Below are 15,971 nucleotides of genomic sequence, written 5' to 3' on the forward strand. Positions count from 1 at the left end.
AGTATATCACCTCACTCCGAGAAAATCAAGACATCTCAATCACGTTCGTGGCCAACGGCTCGATCTATTCCACCATTCTGTCTATCAGATGTAGTTCTCTCCCGGCTTTACATTATGGGTTATCCAATTCTTTCCCATGTTCTCTTGCATCGATCAATCCTAGTCCGCGACAGGCTTGCATAAAGACTGGTCATTGCCTTGCTCTCGATTAACCGCACATTCTCGCTTTCCATGACTTTCTTCCAGTACCATCAGATGAATGAGTTTACAGCTTCTTTCCTCTCTTGCTGTCTTTCGAGTTACTGCCACCATCAGAGGACTTCTTTTCGTCACACTTAGAATCCCCTTTCGCTTCAGAGTAAGCAGCTCCAGCACCCAGACCTACACCAGCAGCCTGGACGATGCCGTGAACAATAGGGACTCCGTACCCAGCCATCCCGTAGCTTTGGAGTGTTGCAAAGGTACTGTGGGCAACGATATTGCCGATACCTGCGTGCATACCTGCAGCTACAGATCCTATTACAGTTAGAATGTGTGCGAGAGCCGGGACATAGTGCCATCTGACCTGCTGCAATTCCGTTCGCCCCAAACCCAGCAATCGCAGCAGCTGGCGCAATGACCAGAGCTGGCGCGGCTATCATGATACCGGCTGTTCCCATAGCCGCTGCTGCCCCTGGGTTCTCTTTTGCGTACTGAATAGTACTGTTCGCAGCCTTGTTCTCTGGTCAGCATTTGGTACTAGGCAACAATGAATTTGAGTGTAACTGACTTGAAAGAAGGTGTCTTTTGCGGATGCCAACATTTTCGTCGGGATAAATTCAATTAAATCGTGTATCTTGTACACAGAAGTTAAGTCTCGGGGTGTATGTAAGTGATAGCAAGGGCGGTAGTGATGACGTTGGGGGAGGAAAAGATGGTCCCTTAGGATACAGAACTGCCGAAAATAAATATCCAGGCTGCCAAAGATGGCGCCTATTCAGTGAAGATGCTTTCAGCCTTGAGAAGTGAATATCGAAAACGCCTTGCGAGGATCGGACCAACATCGTGTAGGCGCCGGGGGTGATTGCATACTATATGCATGGAGGGGTAAACATAATGTAGACAGTACACAACCAACCAACACCTGGAGGCCAAAGAAGCGGCCTTGTCTACAATCACAACTACCTGACTGGATAGTGCATATTTTATAACTGTGACTCAACTTTACTGTGAAGGGGTCACATCGACAGGGGATAACAAGCTTCAACGGAGAGTGGAAACCCAAAAGCAGTTTGTTATGTGCAATGCGCTTTTGGTGAATGAAGAGCATACAGGTCCTTTTCTGATTATATCTTAGTGATGCATACGCAAAGATACTATCCACTATATTTATAAAGTTCTCACCAATCGAGATAGGATCGAGATGATACTGTAACATCTCGATGCCCTTGCTGAAGGTTTGTCTGGATTGTACTATATTCATCCACTAGCCAGTCGATGCGATGGAATAACGTCAAATTGATGAGATCTATAGACTAAAACAAAAGTGATATCACCGTCCATAGTATTAGGTCAGAGTAACTGGTTTCTCCGTTCTCACTCTTATGGGCTGGACAGGGCTTGGTCCTCAGGCAGGTCAGTCTACCCCTCCTCATTCTGGTGGTTTGATGGATGTACTGACCCATGTAACTATATCACTCAGACAGCATTGCAGCGTTAATCCAATCTTATATCGGAAACGTTCCAGCCGGTAGCCTCTTTGCAATAATACAGAGGGCTCAGATGGGCGGAGGTGGATTAGAAATAATTGAGAAAGCTTTTTGGTTCGTGAGCAATGGGATGCCTGTGGTTGAGGTCTTGAACTGGATGGCATCTGGCACGAATAGTACAATATGTCTGTGAGCGAGACATTACAATATACTGCTCCAGTTAATACTGTTTGGCTCTGTGCATATTTCTGCCTCGCTTGGGTACCAAGTATAAAAACACTTCAAACACTGTTTGCCATAGGGCTAGGCTGTGCATACCTAAGGTGTGACAAATAATCATTCACCCGTATGTAACGTGTTTCAGCGTATGAATCCTTCTTTTGGATGCCTACCAACGTGCCGGTGGCCGTGTTGGTCGATGGTCGGTGATCGCCAGCTTGCATCTTGATCTCAGTATAAATATGGTAGGCCTCCCAAAACTTTCGTCCTCCATTTCTTCCACTTTCTTATCAACGTCACATCTCGATTTTGAATGAATCGATCTTGGAGAAAAGTCTTTTGTCATAGATTTAAACTATCAACCATTATATTCATTGTAGGTTCCAGACTTCTACGGCAGATCACAAGCTAACTTATCCTAGAGCACCCTACTCAACAGACAAATGTCAGGCCCAGCTATAGCTACTATCGCCACCGGCGTTGCAATCGTCGCAGTTCCTGCCATTGTCGCGGGACCTATTCTTGGAGCCTTAGGCTTCGGCGCCGCTGGTGTTGCGGCAGGTCAGCATCATCTTGAGCCCATGTGCATGAGTATCCCTGACTAACTGTCGCCCCAGGTTCTACCGCTGCTGGAGTTCAGAGCGGTATCGGAAGTGTCGCTGCGGGTAGTCTCTTTGCAACTCTGCAGTCCGCTAGTGCCGGAGGTTATGGTGTTGCGATTGTCCATGGAGCCGTCCAAGCTGTTGGAGCGGTAGTTGGTGCTAGAGGCATCGGTGCTTGGTTTCGAGGCTAGAGCGATGAAACACGCTGGCCATGATGTTGAAGATGATCCCGATGACTCTTACGATGAATACAGAAGCGAGACAGAAGAGCTTAGAAAGGACAACTCGGTCAACGATGGGCACTCGAAGTCGCCCAACTGAGAAGTATCGACGGGGCGTCGTCACATTCGCCTTTACACTACTTCGACAAAACACAACTGGCCGAAGATAAACGATAGATGTGTCAGCACGGTTTGTTCCCCAAGTGCCTGTACTTGGTTAAGGCAAGAATACTTTCGATGATGCCTTATGTAGGATGACAGACCCAAGGGGAGTCATAGATTGCAACAAAGACGCAAAGTTCACTCACTAGATGTTTTCTATGGCATTGTCAGTGTATGAGATTTCCCATTTGACATAAGTCCGCAAAGCCAACAAACATATAATGAGAAACAAATGTGTCTTTTGAACCCAGTCCAACCTTACGCCATCTATATAGTATCGATTCTAAGTCATCGTAAACGCCTATAATCTATCCGGCAAGAGCCTCATCCTTTGCCTTTATATCTTCTTGCTTCCCCTTCTCTTCCTGTTTCTCTTCCTCCTTCTTCTCCTGCGACTTGGCCTTGTCCTTCTTGCTCATAGTCAAGGCCCCCTTCTTGAGGGCCTCGTTGGGCAATGGACGGATAATTGGCTGCACAACCCAAACTGGTCTCTTACAGCGCCTTTGAGTACCCTTTGAGCTCTCTGTCTCCGGGGGGTCTTCCTCTCCCTCTGCCAGCGGTGTTTCGGCAATGCTCTCGCCGTTTGTGCGCTCGTACTCGAGGAGTTCCTCTGCAACCTTGCGCTCTACTGCGGAGAGAACTCGCTCGTAGGCTTCTATGTCGCCTGCGCGGCTCTTGCCCAGCATATCTCGCACGTCGGTGTGCTTAGAAACAAAGTGTCGCAGGAGATGGAACAGATGGGGTTGCATGGCTGCCATGTTAGGCCCCTGTTCTCCCTTCTTGCCTAGGTCCTTTCTTCGCTTCTTGGATGGCGGCTCCTCCTCGACGGCTTCGCTCTCCTTCATCCATTCTGTATCGTCTCCGGGCATGAAAAGTGGTCGTCGCGCGGGTGGTTTGTTTCCGAAAACATGTTCGTGAAGAATGTCCATGTACCGTCTAAAGACTGCATCAACTCTGTAGCCACCCTTGCCATCTTTACCGCGCCAGTATTCTCGCCCCTCCTCACCTACAGGTGGTGGTTTGGTAAAGATAGCTGGGTCACTTAGATTGCCCTCGGCGCTCATCACACCATCAGCCCCTGTGGCCTCGAGACATTTCTCGATGTCTCCCTCCTGAAGAATGTTTCCATTCGCAAAGATGACCGTCTCCTTGGGTAGGCTATCCCTTAAGAATCGAATCATCTGCCACTCAGCCAGGCCTGTCAGGTGGCCTTTTTGCTCTCTCTTACGTCCGTGAACCGTGAGAATAGATGCACCAGCCTTGAGGACATTCTGCGCATATGCCAAAGTCTCTTCCTTTGTGTCCAGGATTCTAATCTTGGCCGTGACAGGCACAGGCAACTCCTTATGCAAGATATTGATCAAGCGAAAGATGAGGTCCTGATCCTCCTGGAGGAAGGCACCGTACTTTCCCTTTCGCGCAATGCCCTGGGGACATCCAAGGTTCAAATCGACAGCATCGCAGTAAGGTGCAACTTGCTTGGCAGCAGAGAGCAACGCATCGGGATCGTTTGCGCAGAACTGGACGAAGAGTGGGCGATCGATAGAAGGGTTTCCGTCGAGCCAGGGAGTTTCGCCGTCAGTCTTTACTGCCTGAAAGTGCGCCTTTCGGTATTTGTCGTCTTGCGAAAATAGTCGGGCGTGGAGCATCGGCGTATAGGCGAGAAGGCTTTTTTGTTCGGTGGGTGAGATGAAACTTCTGGTAAGCATGCGCCAGGCCTACATATATCAATATACGTTATTACTACAGGACTTGGGACGACTTACGAATTCAGACTGATCCACCATGGGCGCAACAATGAACTTGGGGCTGCCGATACTCTCGTAGAAGGCTCGGCCCTCCAACTTGGTTGGGCGTTCCACCGCGGGGCTATTCTCTTTGGACGTCATTGTCGACATGCGCTGGGCGAAACAGGTGAATCGGCGGTCGGGAATAAATGTGAACAAGGGCCCCGGACTCTTCCGGAGCCGAGTCAGACAAGCAAACTTCTCCAGATTGTAGGACGGGATATGGGCGCAAAAGCGATTCTTGTCGTCAAAGATAACTATGCCCCGCGTACGTAGAGGAAGAAAAAAAAAAGATAAATATTGTCGGCCCCGCCTAGGACCGGGAAGTGGGTGAGGCTCAAAGAACCTTATGTGTGGTGGGTTTGTGGCTGGGCCAGGTTGCAGCTTTCCCCAGATGAGTTTAAGCTTTTCATCTTGTACTTGGCTCTGGGAGTACCCAGCAAGATAGAAGGTACTACCTCGTTCACCCAAGGCCAAGATCTCGCGATCCACCAAATACCACGTAACAAGTAAGATTAATAACAACAAATCCCCTGAATTACATGTGCCTATCAAGTATGGATCAGACACCAGATCTGTAAATCACTTTCAACGGCATAAACACATAATCGACGCTCACTCTCTGGAACCAAGTGGTGCACACGTCTTACAAGCATGTCCCGTCCGTCAGTCACGGTCAGAAATAAGAAATATAAAGGCCTTGTTTTTTTTTTGACCAAATTGGTCATGTTTCGTTATGTCCGCTCCATTGAGTTTTTTTTTCGTGTCTCAAAAGACTAGTGGTGATGATAATAATAATAATGGATAAGTGGCGTTCCCAGTTTCAACGGTGATCGTCTATTTACAGAGTGCCACGCGTCATTACATAGGGATACAAGCACACTGACTCCGCTACTGCAAAGTCCCAGAATATGGTTTCCGTCACGCTCCGTTCCTGCTCGAACCCAAAAATGAAAATGAAAGAGAGAGATGAGTAAGGCAAGATTAAAGAAATGTATGACTCCCTGGTCTAAATTCCACATGACATGTAGAGACTGGTTAGAGTAATTGAACGCCATTCACCTAACAATGCTGTCCCAAACGCCCAATGGTCGGTTGCGATACAAGACTACGAGTCCCAAGGCTCGGTTTCAGTTAAAGGAAACAAAATACTGCGCTTGACAAGCTTCGCTCCTCGTGGTGGGCTTTGCCATCATCAGAAAAAGTGCGTGTAAATCTTTGAGTTTTCGTGAACTTCCATTTCCTGCATATCGTGTTAGCCGATGATGTGTTATCACTACACAAAAGACAATCTTACCATCTTGAAGGTGTTGAGCTCCTCCTTGATCTGTTGCGCAAGCAGAGGAGTCAATCGATTGCACGTGGCAATTTCACCGCGGCGGTCGTACTCCTGGCTAGGCCAGGTGTCATGAAAGATTATGCGAGGAGAGAATGTCGCATTGCGCTTGGCAGATGGGGTGTTGGGGGCGCTCTTGCTGTCCTGTCGGAGTCTCAAAGCAGACATGAAATAGTCTTCACCGCCAATAGCAATTGACCCAGTTCGTCGATGGCCTTGAGAGTCATCGTTGGGGGTGCTAGGAGCGCTGGAATTGGGCGAGTCATTGACAGCAGGCAGGCTGGGGAGATCCAATCCGGGGGATGCGTCTGCAGGTCTAATAGAAGGGCTGGCCGAGCCGGGACCTAATAATTGTGTCAGTTTGAAAAATACATCGTGGAACAACGGTACATACGCTTGAGAATACCCTTCCGAACGGCGGCAAGAACTTCCGCGCGCTCTCTATCGCCACCGACAATACTCCTGCGAGAGTTGGAGTTGTCGGTTCCAGAGCTTCCAAGACGCTCAGCAATATCAATGCCCAAGCTGGTATCGATCGAATTGCGTTCCAAATGGGGGAAGGTGTCCGTCTGTCTGGGATCCGCCGACACATTAACCCGTTGCGTCTCAGCTTCGACTGTGACCCTTGATACAGCGGCTTGACTAGCCTCGGGTTTCACGGGACCATCAGCTGGGGCAACTCCAACCACCGATTTGGGTCGGAAGATTCCAACAAATGATCGGCCACCCTTCTTCATACCTCGTCCCATCTTTCGAATCATGATGGAAGCTGAAGATGCCGTCGAAGAGATCGAAAGATTATCGGTCGAACCGCCAAAGAATCTACCGCCATAGATGCTGTGTCCAAGACCTGCAGCCTCCTGCGCCTCCGCGATACGGGCTTGTTCGGCATCGTAGGCCTCGTCAGTCGTAGGGTCCTTGTGGAGCTTGGACGGTTCTGTCTTGTCAGATGCTTCACCCTCCTCGTCAGCCTTGCGGAAGTCAGCAGCGCTGCCGAATGAGAAAGCGCGTCGCAGTCTCGAGGTCTTGCTCTTAGACTTGCGCCCTTTGTTGATAGCGGCGAGTTGTTTAGCCGCGGGTGATTCCATATTACCCGCGCCAGAGGATCGGTCTTCAGCGACCTCGCTTGCCATAGTGGCTGGCCGGGAAAGAGGTGAGGGGTTCGTTGTGCGCTTGAGGGCATCAGAAGATGAACCTCGAGGTGGGACGTTGACCTTGGCGTGATCCTGCTTAGATGTTGTTTCGCCGTTTGCCTGGGAAGAGGGGTTTCCAGTGGGGGCAGACACATTGAGGTTGGCAGACTGCATGACATCCCTGTTAGCATACCAGTTTTACCATCGATTGCTGATTGGGCAATGTTTCCAGGATCATCAACTTACCGAGGACGGGCGAGAGTGGCTGCTACGACTGGAGCTAACACTCTCAGAACTGGCATTGCGTGAGTGTGCGGCGGCATTGGCGACAACACGTAGGCTTTGGGAGTTTCCATCGGCTTTTCCCTTGTCTTGCATGGTTGGCCTTGTAACGTCAGAGTTGGCGCGGACACTGCGCCGGCGTGATCGGTTAGGATCTTCCAAATGAGCGAACTGCATATCCTCCGCGGACATTCCAGGCATGGCATTGTAAAAACTATTCGGACGGTTTGGGATGGCTGAGCGGGAAGGATTAGGTCCATTATAAAGCTGGTTGGCTGTGGGCATCCCAACGTTCACCGGGACAGCAGTGCTCTGAGAGCGGCCATGTTGATTTTGTTGAGGAGCGAGCGACCGTCTATACCTGTCTGGTGCTGCTTTGCTTTGTGAAGTAGGAGAGACTGGCTGCGTAGACCCAGCAAGGAAGGCGGAATGGGGTCGAGGAGCGGGCACAACGTTTCGTCGCTGAGGGATGGCCGAATCATCACGAGCGCCAGTTTGTCCGACACCCATGGTGTTATACTGCACATTTGTCCCTGAAGAGCTGAACTGACGCCCGCCATAGTTGGCATTTGGGTTATAGGTTCGCGAAGGCTGAGTTTGCTGAGGCTGCCATGTTTGTGCATGGTTCAGAGTAGGTGTAGTCGTAAAGGCGTACTGCTGGACAGGAGCCGAACTACCACGATAGCCTGTAGGAGAAGGAGCAGCATATCTTGGGGTCTGGGAAGTTCCCGCATACTGGTGGCCATTCTGGCCTTGGTTGTTGGGTATCATGGCTGTCGAAGAAGCCGGTCTGGTCTGGAGCATTGTAACCGTTGCAGTTTGCTGAGGGTAGGTTTGAACCAGTGCAGCCATAGTTTGCGTCGACGTTTCGTAGGCGTCAGAGCGGCCGTCAACAACAAGCTTCCTCACGAGAGTCGCTTTTGTTAATTGTTGTCGGTCTTTGTTGAAAGTAATAGTAGACAATAACGATTATCAATGCAATCGGTTTGCAACTTGAAAAGAAGCTAAGCAAGTAATCATTAGCATTTGTTTCCTCATTGGAAGTCGAGTGAAGTCCACAATATCATCAACAGTTTCATGTATACTGTTTAACGATAAGGTTTTCGCTGAGTGACAGAAAATGGTTTGCGTAACCAACCTACCTTTTTTTTTCTAATGTTGATATCTTGATGACAAACGAGAAGAGAAGTAGGCGATGATGTAGGACGCCAGCGACCCGAAACAAAAGAAACTGATCGTGCTGAGAAAGTAGCTCACTTTTACCGCGAGCAGGCTAGACTCTGCTACGAGATGGATGTTTGCTAGTAGTAGGTTGGGGGACAAGATCAAGAGTCGTCTTTGACAACTTGAATCTCGGCCTAGTTGTAACGGAACATGAGAGGATCGTCGATGGTTCGGGGTAACGAAGATAATGAGGTTGACGAGTAAGGCGGGAGTCGAAGTTTTACGAAGTTCGCTCGCGGAGAGGATTATAATCGGCAGGACTAGGCAAGATTTCCTGTGGTTGAAAGATCGTCACGGCGGTCTGGAAGGAGCAAAGGCAAAATGCGAGGTAAGTGCAAATGCCAATGTTACAAGTGTCGAGGTCTAAATGAGTCCAAACGATCACAAGAGACAAGATGCAGAAGCGTGGGGAGTCGAAAGTATTCGAAGGCTTCTGGGAGATTTCGGGGGAAACGACGGCCGAAGAAAGGGGGCACGGCAATTTGGAGTGTCAAAAGTCGAGCCGTTCAGAAGAGGGGCTGAGAAGGCCAAACAGGCGAAGGTGATGGCGATGATGAGGAAGAGGGAAGAAGAAAGGAAAGAGTAAAACGACACCAGGACACAGGAGAAACAGCGAGTATGAAGTTAAGATGGTGATGGGTAGAAAAAAAGAACTGAGGTGAGGTGTTACCGTTGTTCTTACTCCTAGTCAGACCCGAGCCTAGAGGAAAGAGGATTAGGATTGGGATTGGATTGGACAGACCCTGTGAGCACCTCACCAAATGCTACATTAACCCAGTACCTGCGCCCGTACCGGTACCTATCTCCTCAACTCGTGTAGGTCTCCACTTTCTGCACAGTTGGGTAGTCCACTGGAAGATGCAGCTAAGGTTATCGGCCCAGGGACATTTACAGCGGGCTCTGCGGGAGTGGCACCCTTGACAGCGATTTAAATCCATGGATGGATGGAACTTGACAACGCTGTAGAACATTCACTGATCACATTCTAAACAGCCCTTCCAGCTTTTCACGGGCGGGCGTCCATCCGCCCATCCATCCATCTCAAGTAGTATTTAATACTGTCCCAGCCGAGCGGGGCCGCGTGACAGTCGTTCGTGCTGCTGATAGCAGCCCCAGATCAGAGAGCTGATTGTTGAGAGAAAAGCACCAACTAACATCTTCCTCGTCCAGATGGCCGCCAACCTCCAGCTCCATCACAACAATAACAACGCGACATTCGAAAAGAACGTATCGCCTCGGTGGAGACGATTGTCCTGGAGATAAAGCAGAGTACAGTACGCACAGAACCAGACAGTGCTGTATGTACATACATAAATAAGCATGCAGGGGACAAGGGGCAAGACGTCGTAAGCCAATTCTCTCTGTCTGTTGGCATTCTCGATTTTACATTCACACTTGCCTCACCCGCACTTGAGCCAAACACGAGGTACTGCGTGGAGCCTGTCCCAGGGTTCCCCAAATCAAAATCCCACGGCCTCAGGGAGACTTGAGCAGGTCTGTTGATGCCAGAAACGCTACTCATTGGTTGATTGGCCACCGCTCTGGCTGTGGCATTGACCCATCCTGCGCTAGTTGGACAGGGAAACATGATGGAGATGGATCCCGAGGCTTGGTCTGGTCTGGTCTGGTTTGCCCAGGTCAGGTCAGGCTAGGTACAGTGACCCGTCCAAGTGCCTTTCTTTCATCTGTTGTGCTCTGTTGTGTTGTCTTTTGATACGAGCAAAGCATATTCCGGCATTAATTCAGGAACAAATTTACCGTCCGTGCTGATGATGGCTTTCATCTGTGCTTCCTTTTGCTGCATTGCTCAGCGACCGACTGGCGGGACCGGAGAGAGCTCAAACAATGGTGCTGTTCTGTGCGATGCTATCGCAGTGCTTGAGATGAAGTCCCTTAATTTGACCCGTCAGTTAAATGTATGATGTACGGATGGATACCTGGGTTGGCTGTCGTCTCAAACTGATCCAGTCAAAACGGAGTCAGAAGATTTCGGGGTCTGGAAGTTGCCAGGGGCCCTGTGATGATTGTCGGCCTGCACAAAATACTTGCCTGCTGTTCGTGTCCGATACATGGACTCAAAGCCTCAAGGCAAGGGATCATTCAGGGGAATCCTAGCTGACTAACAAATCTAACCAGACGTGCCAGTAAGCACACCAGATATTCGTGCCGATCATCCACAGGGACGATTGATTGTCAAGGCTTTAGCTGCTTTAGGAGTTCGCGCTTGTGTGCGTCTCGTCTGGAAAAGGTCAAGGCTTTTTTTCTTTTCGGGGTGTTTCTTTGAGCAAGAGTCCGAACAATTGGATATGTACAGAGTAGTGGCTCAGGTTAAACTGGCCCGACTTGGCGACACGACGGATTGAATCTTCATTTCGACACGACCAACAGCTTGAAGCTAGGGAAGTTATTGAAGACGATACCAACAGAATGACTCGCCGTGAGAAAATTTGCGACCGAGGACAAATAATTATATATTTTTTAAAGGTTACAAACAGGGCTGCACCAGGTCCTAGTCGAGGCCTGCTAGGTACAAAGGTGGAAACCACACAGTTGGTCTGGTTCGTATCCATGGATAGATCATAACAAGCTACGAGCATCGTTGTACTGTGCATCGACTAAACAAACTTGGTCCCAACTATCTCCTGCATCTGAAATGGAACAACTCTTTGACTTTTGACGTGGTGGCTCAGAGTCGCTGGTTCTTTTTCGCACATCCATAGCCCTGAGATCTTGTCTGATATCTCGCAATGCAATTTGAGACAGCAGAAGCATCGCATTCATGGCTTGCAGTAGCTTGCTGCGAGGCAATGTCCGCGGTGCGTGGATCTCACACAAACAAACATCCGATAGTGATGGAAGCTGCTGTAAGTTCCTGTACTTCAACGGCTGGGTCGCCGATGCAAGACGCGAGACCCAGTGGATCCTATGCACGTTGGCAAAAGGTAAACGAGAGATCTTGATAGGAGGGCATTTAACAGACATGTTTTACACGACACCATCTTTAGTGACTCTCACCCTGAGAGACATTCCTATGCTTTCCTTGGACATATGTCGGCTTCACCACAGCCTAGAGCCCTTGCATGAATTTCTGGTTCTCCTATTCTAAAGACGATCCCTTATGACAATCATTATGGAGGGGTGCGCAGGAACTTTCCATGACGAGATGACTGACACGTTGATTATCTGTCCGCCTCTTCCAAGTACCTAGCAACAGCAGGCAATCCGCGTATTTTTAGAATTGGGTCCGCTGGTTTCTCCATCATCAGTCGCAAAACCTCCACTGAAGAACTTGTTTTACGTGGGGTTTGGCGTTATGGATGGATGCGTGGCGAACCCTAAATAACTTGAGTGTCTGAGCGCGAGGAATAATAATAGTATGTATGTAGCGGTTCTAACATTAGTCGAGATTGTCGTGTTCTGCATCTACATACATACAGCTAAGCAGGTACAGCACAATACTCAGTACGGCATGCGACGGAGATTTAAAACAATGCTTTGTATCCATGTTGGAGCTATGAATATCGCAAGTTAGTAATCTAAAGAAGGGAAAGACGGTCTCAATTCGGTAATAAATGCAGTACCAACCAGGAGCGCATTTCATGGAACCGTTATGCTCACCGACAAAAGCATCGTCACTGGCATACCAATCATTATCTGACTCAAGTGTACGGGTCTGGGGTAGGTAGACAATGACCGAAACAAGCTCAACATGGGGCCTAACAGCCATATTAACATTGACTGACAATGCTCTATCTATAGATAGATTAATTATGCTGATCCTGACTTTGAGCCATGGATGGAATCGCAATCACACCTCGACGCAAGGAGAAAATCGCGGGGTTTGAGTCTAAACGGTACAGCAGAAATGAACTCGAATCTCGGCTCTGTGGTAAACCAGATTGGCGTAATTTTGAACCTCGGCTTAATTGTCCTTAAGTCTCACAGGTCATACCCTTCGAGACCACCTGATGGAAGTCATACATAGTGATGAAGGGTCCAATATACTGACTAGACTAGTGGTTGACGCGGCTACCCATCAACTTCCAGCAACATCACCGCCGTAAGCGTTGATCAACAGTCCCTTCGCCCTTCTAGATTGAAGAGGTTCCGCTTCAGCCCACGATTTCGTCAGTAGATTAGCTTCGCATCAATCTAAAACCCATTAAACTCCTGGTCTTATTGTTCGGTGTCTTTATTAGTTTTGCTCGCACAGGCTTATCTGCGAACCGCCCGGCCCTCCCAAGGACGACGAAACGTTGTTGGACAATGTATCCGTAGATCGATCAATCTCATCCATGGCTTGATTATATTACAGGGAGCGTACAGAAGCGTCTCGCCTCCTGTGGCTGCTATTGATTCTGATGCCCCTATGTTCAGATAGATTGGTTACAGCGGGACCATAAATCATTTCATTTCAACATTTCATTTCCTCTCATCCCCTTGGTGGATATAACGCGGAGGCTTGACAACAATTTAGCGTTGTCTCTGGAGAATAATACTTAATTCCCGCGGCTAATTACCGCTAAATGTCGTAGACTGACAGAGTACAGGCGTATTTCACATCATTCAATTTCGGTCTGGTTGTCCTATCTAGTCGCAGCCGACGAAATGACTTCCTAGTACTTGGAGACATGAGTCACTATGAAATAGGTACGGGCAGACTGTATGTGTGTAGCTCGATTCAGGTAGGTCTCATATTGTAATATCCGAACTGCACTGCCCAGAACCTTGGGGTGCCCTAAAAGAGAGCAAATCCTGGCTTCCCCAGATATTTGGACACCTTAAATTCTACCTAGCAATTAATGGGCAAGTCGACATCACATTACTGCCTGCCAAACTTATTATGCATATGCGAGTAATTTGTTCCTGCCAGATTTGTTGGTTAGACCTGCTGTTCCCCTTTTCGTTTCCGGATTGCCTGTTTTGGAAACTAAATAGGATGGTGTATGTAAACTTGGGTGAGGTGAGGCAGGTACGCTGTTAAGAAAGAAGGTACATAAGGTCAGCAGGCGCCTTGAACCTTAGTAACTTCCATGCTACAACTAAAACTGTCATATATGAAAAGAACCACGAAGCAACGGGAAGCTTGACAAGGGCCGAACCGGCTGTGCAAATCATTTCCTCCGTGCGCCTCTCCCGCATCTACAGTTTATTACACTATACTACAATCATCGCTCGCGCAATCTCTCGCAACTTCGCCGGCCGCTTCGGGAAGCTGAGCCGCTGTGTGGGAGGGGTTCGCTCCGATCTCATCAGACTCGATAATAGCGGCACAGATGGTTGAGAACCGGCGGTGAGCACTTTGAACTTGAGCAAGGGCAAGACAAGCAACTCCAGTGATTGACATCGACATTGGCCATGGGTTAGCATCTATCCAACCATAAACACTGACTAGGCTCGGACTGACTACAACTGGCAGTTGGGGTACCCCGGAGTACTGGTTGCCAGCTTTGCAGAACCAGGAAGGTCAAATGTGACGGTCTCAGACCCGCCTGCAGCAATTGCTCCAGGTATGGGACTGCATGTCCGGGATATGATCGCGATATCAAGTTCGTCAATAACAATACTGGCAAACACTTGATCCGTCAACGTGGTCGAAGGTCAGGAACCGTCGAGTCATCGTCCACCAGATCTTCATCTAGTACAGCCGCACCTGATGAGACGGGGGGCATTTATACGACCAAGTCATCAACGTGGTCTCTAGTCAAAGCCTCACCAACCCTGCTGAAGCTGGGGTTACCAAGAGGGCCACTTTTGCTTAACATGGTGGAATCATCATCTAGCTACTCCCGATCCACCGATGTATTTACACTCTTATCATGGTTAAATACTGATCGATTAGGTAAACGAGCACTCCTCGATGGTGCTGTCTGTTCCTTTGCCTTGCATCTCGCTGGTAAAGCAAATTCCGATGAAGCTCTAGTTGCTCAAAGCCGAACTATATATGGTCTGGCACTCAGCGAACTACAAGCAGCTCTCATACACTCTACAGAATGGAAGACGCCTGAGACGCTGTGCGCCGCTATACTCCTATGCTACTTCGAGGTGATCATGTCACTGCACTCTGTTGATCATAAAGCTCATCCGCTTTAGTTATTTGCTGGAACCAGCAGTTCCGAAACCTGGCTCCAACATGCTAAAGGCATTGGTACTTTGATGGAGCAACGAGGGCCAGCGGCTCACGCAGAAGGATGGGATGCAGCCATGTTACTATCGTTTCGTGGCGTTCTTGTACGTTCGTCAGTTTTCTTCAACTACAGAAATGGAGCGAAGGGCCATAAACTCGCATGGCCTCTTTGTCAAGTGACAAAGATATTTGGCATAAAGATTAGAGGATATTTCTCAAGAGCAGCCAATCAGTAACGCAGTGACAGCAATGCCTCAAGCATATCTCTAGTTTCGTCACCAGCAGGGTTACTCTGCATTGAGATGGCGCGATATGGCATCTCACATATTACCTACCCAATCCAAGTGGATTTGCCATCCTGGTAACTCAACCCAGGTGGATCTCTCGTCCCTTCAACAGCTTTGCCAATGTTACCCTAGCGGGGGTTGCAACTAACACAATCCCTTGTCAGATAATAGGCGACTTTTTCTATCCTGGCGAGGAGGAATTGTTCCTATCACGGCCGGAATGGAATCAAGTTATGTTTGATGGTGGAAGACGTCTGATCTACAGTGCTGATACTCCGATCGGTCATATTCGCGTTGGTGATGGCTTTCTCGCGAACCTGACCCAGCTTTCACCTGTTATACACTGGGGCTATCTCGTCCGCGAGGCCAACAGGGCTGGTGTCTCCGTTGAGCCCAGCAAAATCTCCGCATTGGCTCAGATGGCTCTGGCAAGTCATGCCAGATTCGTGCAATGGTACGAAGATTTTGAGGCTCTTGAGTTTCCGCGACCTATCGAGACTTTGTCTACTAATCCAGCGACTTCGCTGTTCGAGACGGTTATACAACATCAGTCGGCGGCGGCCGGATCGTTGCTCATGGGATATTGGGCGAGTATGCTCATTCTTGAAGAAACGTTGATCGAGTGCGGGACACCACGAGCAAATTCAGATGTATCCTCTCGATATTTCGTGGAGCAGATACTGCGGTCGATAGAGTCTGTAGCACAAGGCGCCATGGGACCGTATCGAGTCGGGTTTGCTGTGCGTATTGTGTATGAGTTTGCTACTGGGGAGGAGCAGAGATGGATTGCCCGTCTTTTGGATAAATTCTCCAAGGGTTATGCAGCTGTGGATAAGAGAACGTACCCGAAGCCAAGGGACGATGTTATTGAATCAGTCTGAGGCGTTTCTCGTTACGGAGACT

At 49.0% G+C, this 15,971-nt stretch overlaps 8 protein-coding genes across 8 annotated transcripts; 2 read left to right on the forward strand and 6 right to left on the reverse strand.

Moving 5' to 3' along the window:
* Positions 1-265: 265 nt before the first annotated feature.
* FGSG_13094 (uncharacterized protein) lies at positions 266-1,080 on the reverse strand (the record flags this gene model as incomplete). Its single annotated transcript, XM_011328641.1, has 3 exons — positions 266-489; positions 566-721; positions 1,038-1,080. The coding sequence occupies 3 exons, from the start codon at positions 1,078-1,080 to the stop codon at positions 266-268; spliced, it is 423 nt and encodes a 140-aa protein (XP_011326943.1).
* A 1,129-nt stretch (positions 1,081-2,209) lies between these two features.
* FGSG_07216 (uncharacterized protein) lies at positions 2,210-3,037 on the forward strand. Its single transcript, XM_011328642.1, has 3 exons — positions 2,210-2,283; positions 2,330-2,468; positions 2,525-3,037. Exons 2-3 carry the CDS (start codon positions 2,351-2,353, stop codon positions 2,698-2,700), a joined length of 294 nt encoding a protein of 97 aa, XP_011326944.1. The 5' UTR covers positions 2,210-2,283; positions 2,330-2,350; the 3' UTR covers positions 2,701-3,037.
* Positions 3,038-3,200: 163 nt separating this feature from the next.
* On the reverse strand, positions 3,201-4,781 carry FGSG_07217 (tRNA-dihydrouridine synthase 1; the record flags this gene model as incomplete). The annotated part of the gene is made up of 2 exons (XM_011328643.1): positions 3,201-4,610; positions 4,659-4,781. 2 exons carry the CDS (start codon positions 4,779-4,781, stop codon positions 3,201-3,203), a joined length of 1,533 nt encoding a protein of 510 aa, XP_011326945.1.
* Positions 4,782-5,874: 1,093 nt separating this feature from the next.
* Positions 5,875-8,282, reverse strand: FGSG_07218 (uncharacterized protein; the record flags this gene model as incomplete). Its single annotated transcript, XM_011328644.1, has 4 exons — positions 5,875-5,922; positions 5,977-6,359; positions 6,410-7,316; positions 7,395-8,282. The coding sequence occupies 4 exons, from the start codon at positions 8,280-8,282 to the stop codon at positions 5,875-5,877; spliced, it is 2,226 nt and encodes a 741-aa protein (XP_011326946.1).
* A 1,565-nt stretch (positions 8,283-9,847) lies between these two features.
* On the reverse strand, positions 9,848-10,242 carry FGSG_13095 (uncharacterized protein; the record flags this gene model as incomplete). Its single annotated transcript, XM_011328645.1, has 2 exons — positions 9,848-9,907; positions 9,937-10,242. 2 exons carry the CDS (start codon positions 10,240-10,242, stop codon positions 9,848-9,850), a joined length of 366 nt encoding a protein of 121 aa, XP_011326947.1.
* A 989-nt stretch (positions 10,243-11,231) lies between these two features.
* Positions 11,232-11,636, reverse strand: FGSG_13096 (uncharacterized protein; the record flags this gene model as incomplete). The annotated part of the gene is made up of 1 exon (XM_011328646.1): positions 11,232-11,636. One exon carries the CDS (start codon positions 11,634-11,636, stop codon positions 11,232-11,234), a length of 405 nt encoding a protein of 134 aa, XP_011326948.1.
* A 415-nt stretch (positions 11,637-12,051) lies between these two features.
* FGSG_13097 (uncharacterized protein) lies at positions 12,052-12,381 on the reverse strand (the record flags this gene model as incomplete). Its single annotated transcript, XM_011328647.1, is given in 2 exon segments — positions 12,052-12,077; positions 12,090-12,381. 2 exon segments carry the CDS (start codon positions 12,379-12,381, stop codon positions 12,052-12,054), a joined length of 318 nt encoding a protein of 105 aa, XP_011326949.1.
* A 2,712-nt stretch (positions 12,382-15,093) lies between these two features.
* FGSG_07219 (uncharacterized protein) lies at positions 15,094-15,949 on the forward strand (the record flags this gene model as incomplete). Its single annotated transcript, XM_011328648.1, has 2 exons — positions 15,094-15,142; positions 15,240-15,949. The coding sequence occupies 2 exons, from the start codon at positions 15,094-15,096 to the stop codon at positions 15,947-15,949; spliced, it is 759 nt and encodes a 252-aa protein (XP_011326950.1).
* Between the last annotated feature and the right edge of the window lie 22 nt (positions 15,950-15,971).

The sequence above is a fragment of the Fusarium graminearum genome, chromosome 4, assembly GCF_000240135.3.
Source record: "Fusarium graminearum PH-1 chromosome 4, whole genome shotgun sequence".
Classification (NCBI taxonomy): domain Eukaryota; kingdom Fungi; phylum Ascomycota; class Sordariomycetes; order Hypocreales; family Nectriaceae; genus Fusarium; species Fusarium graminearum.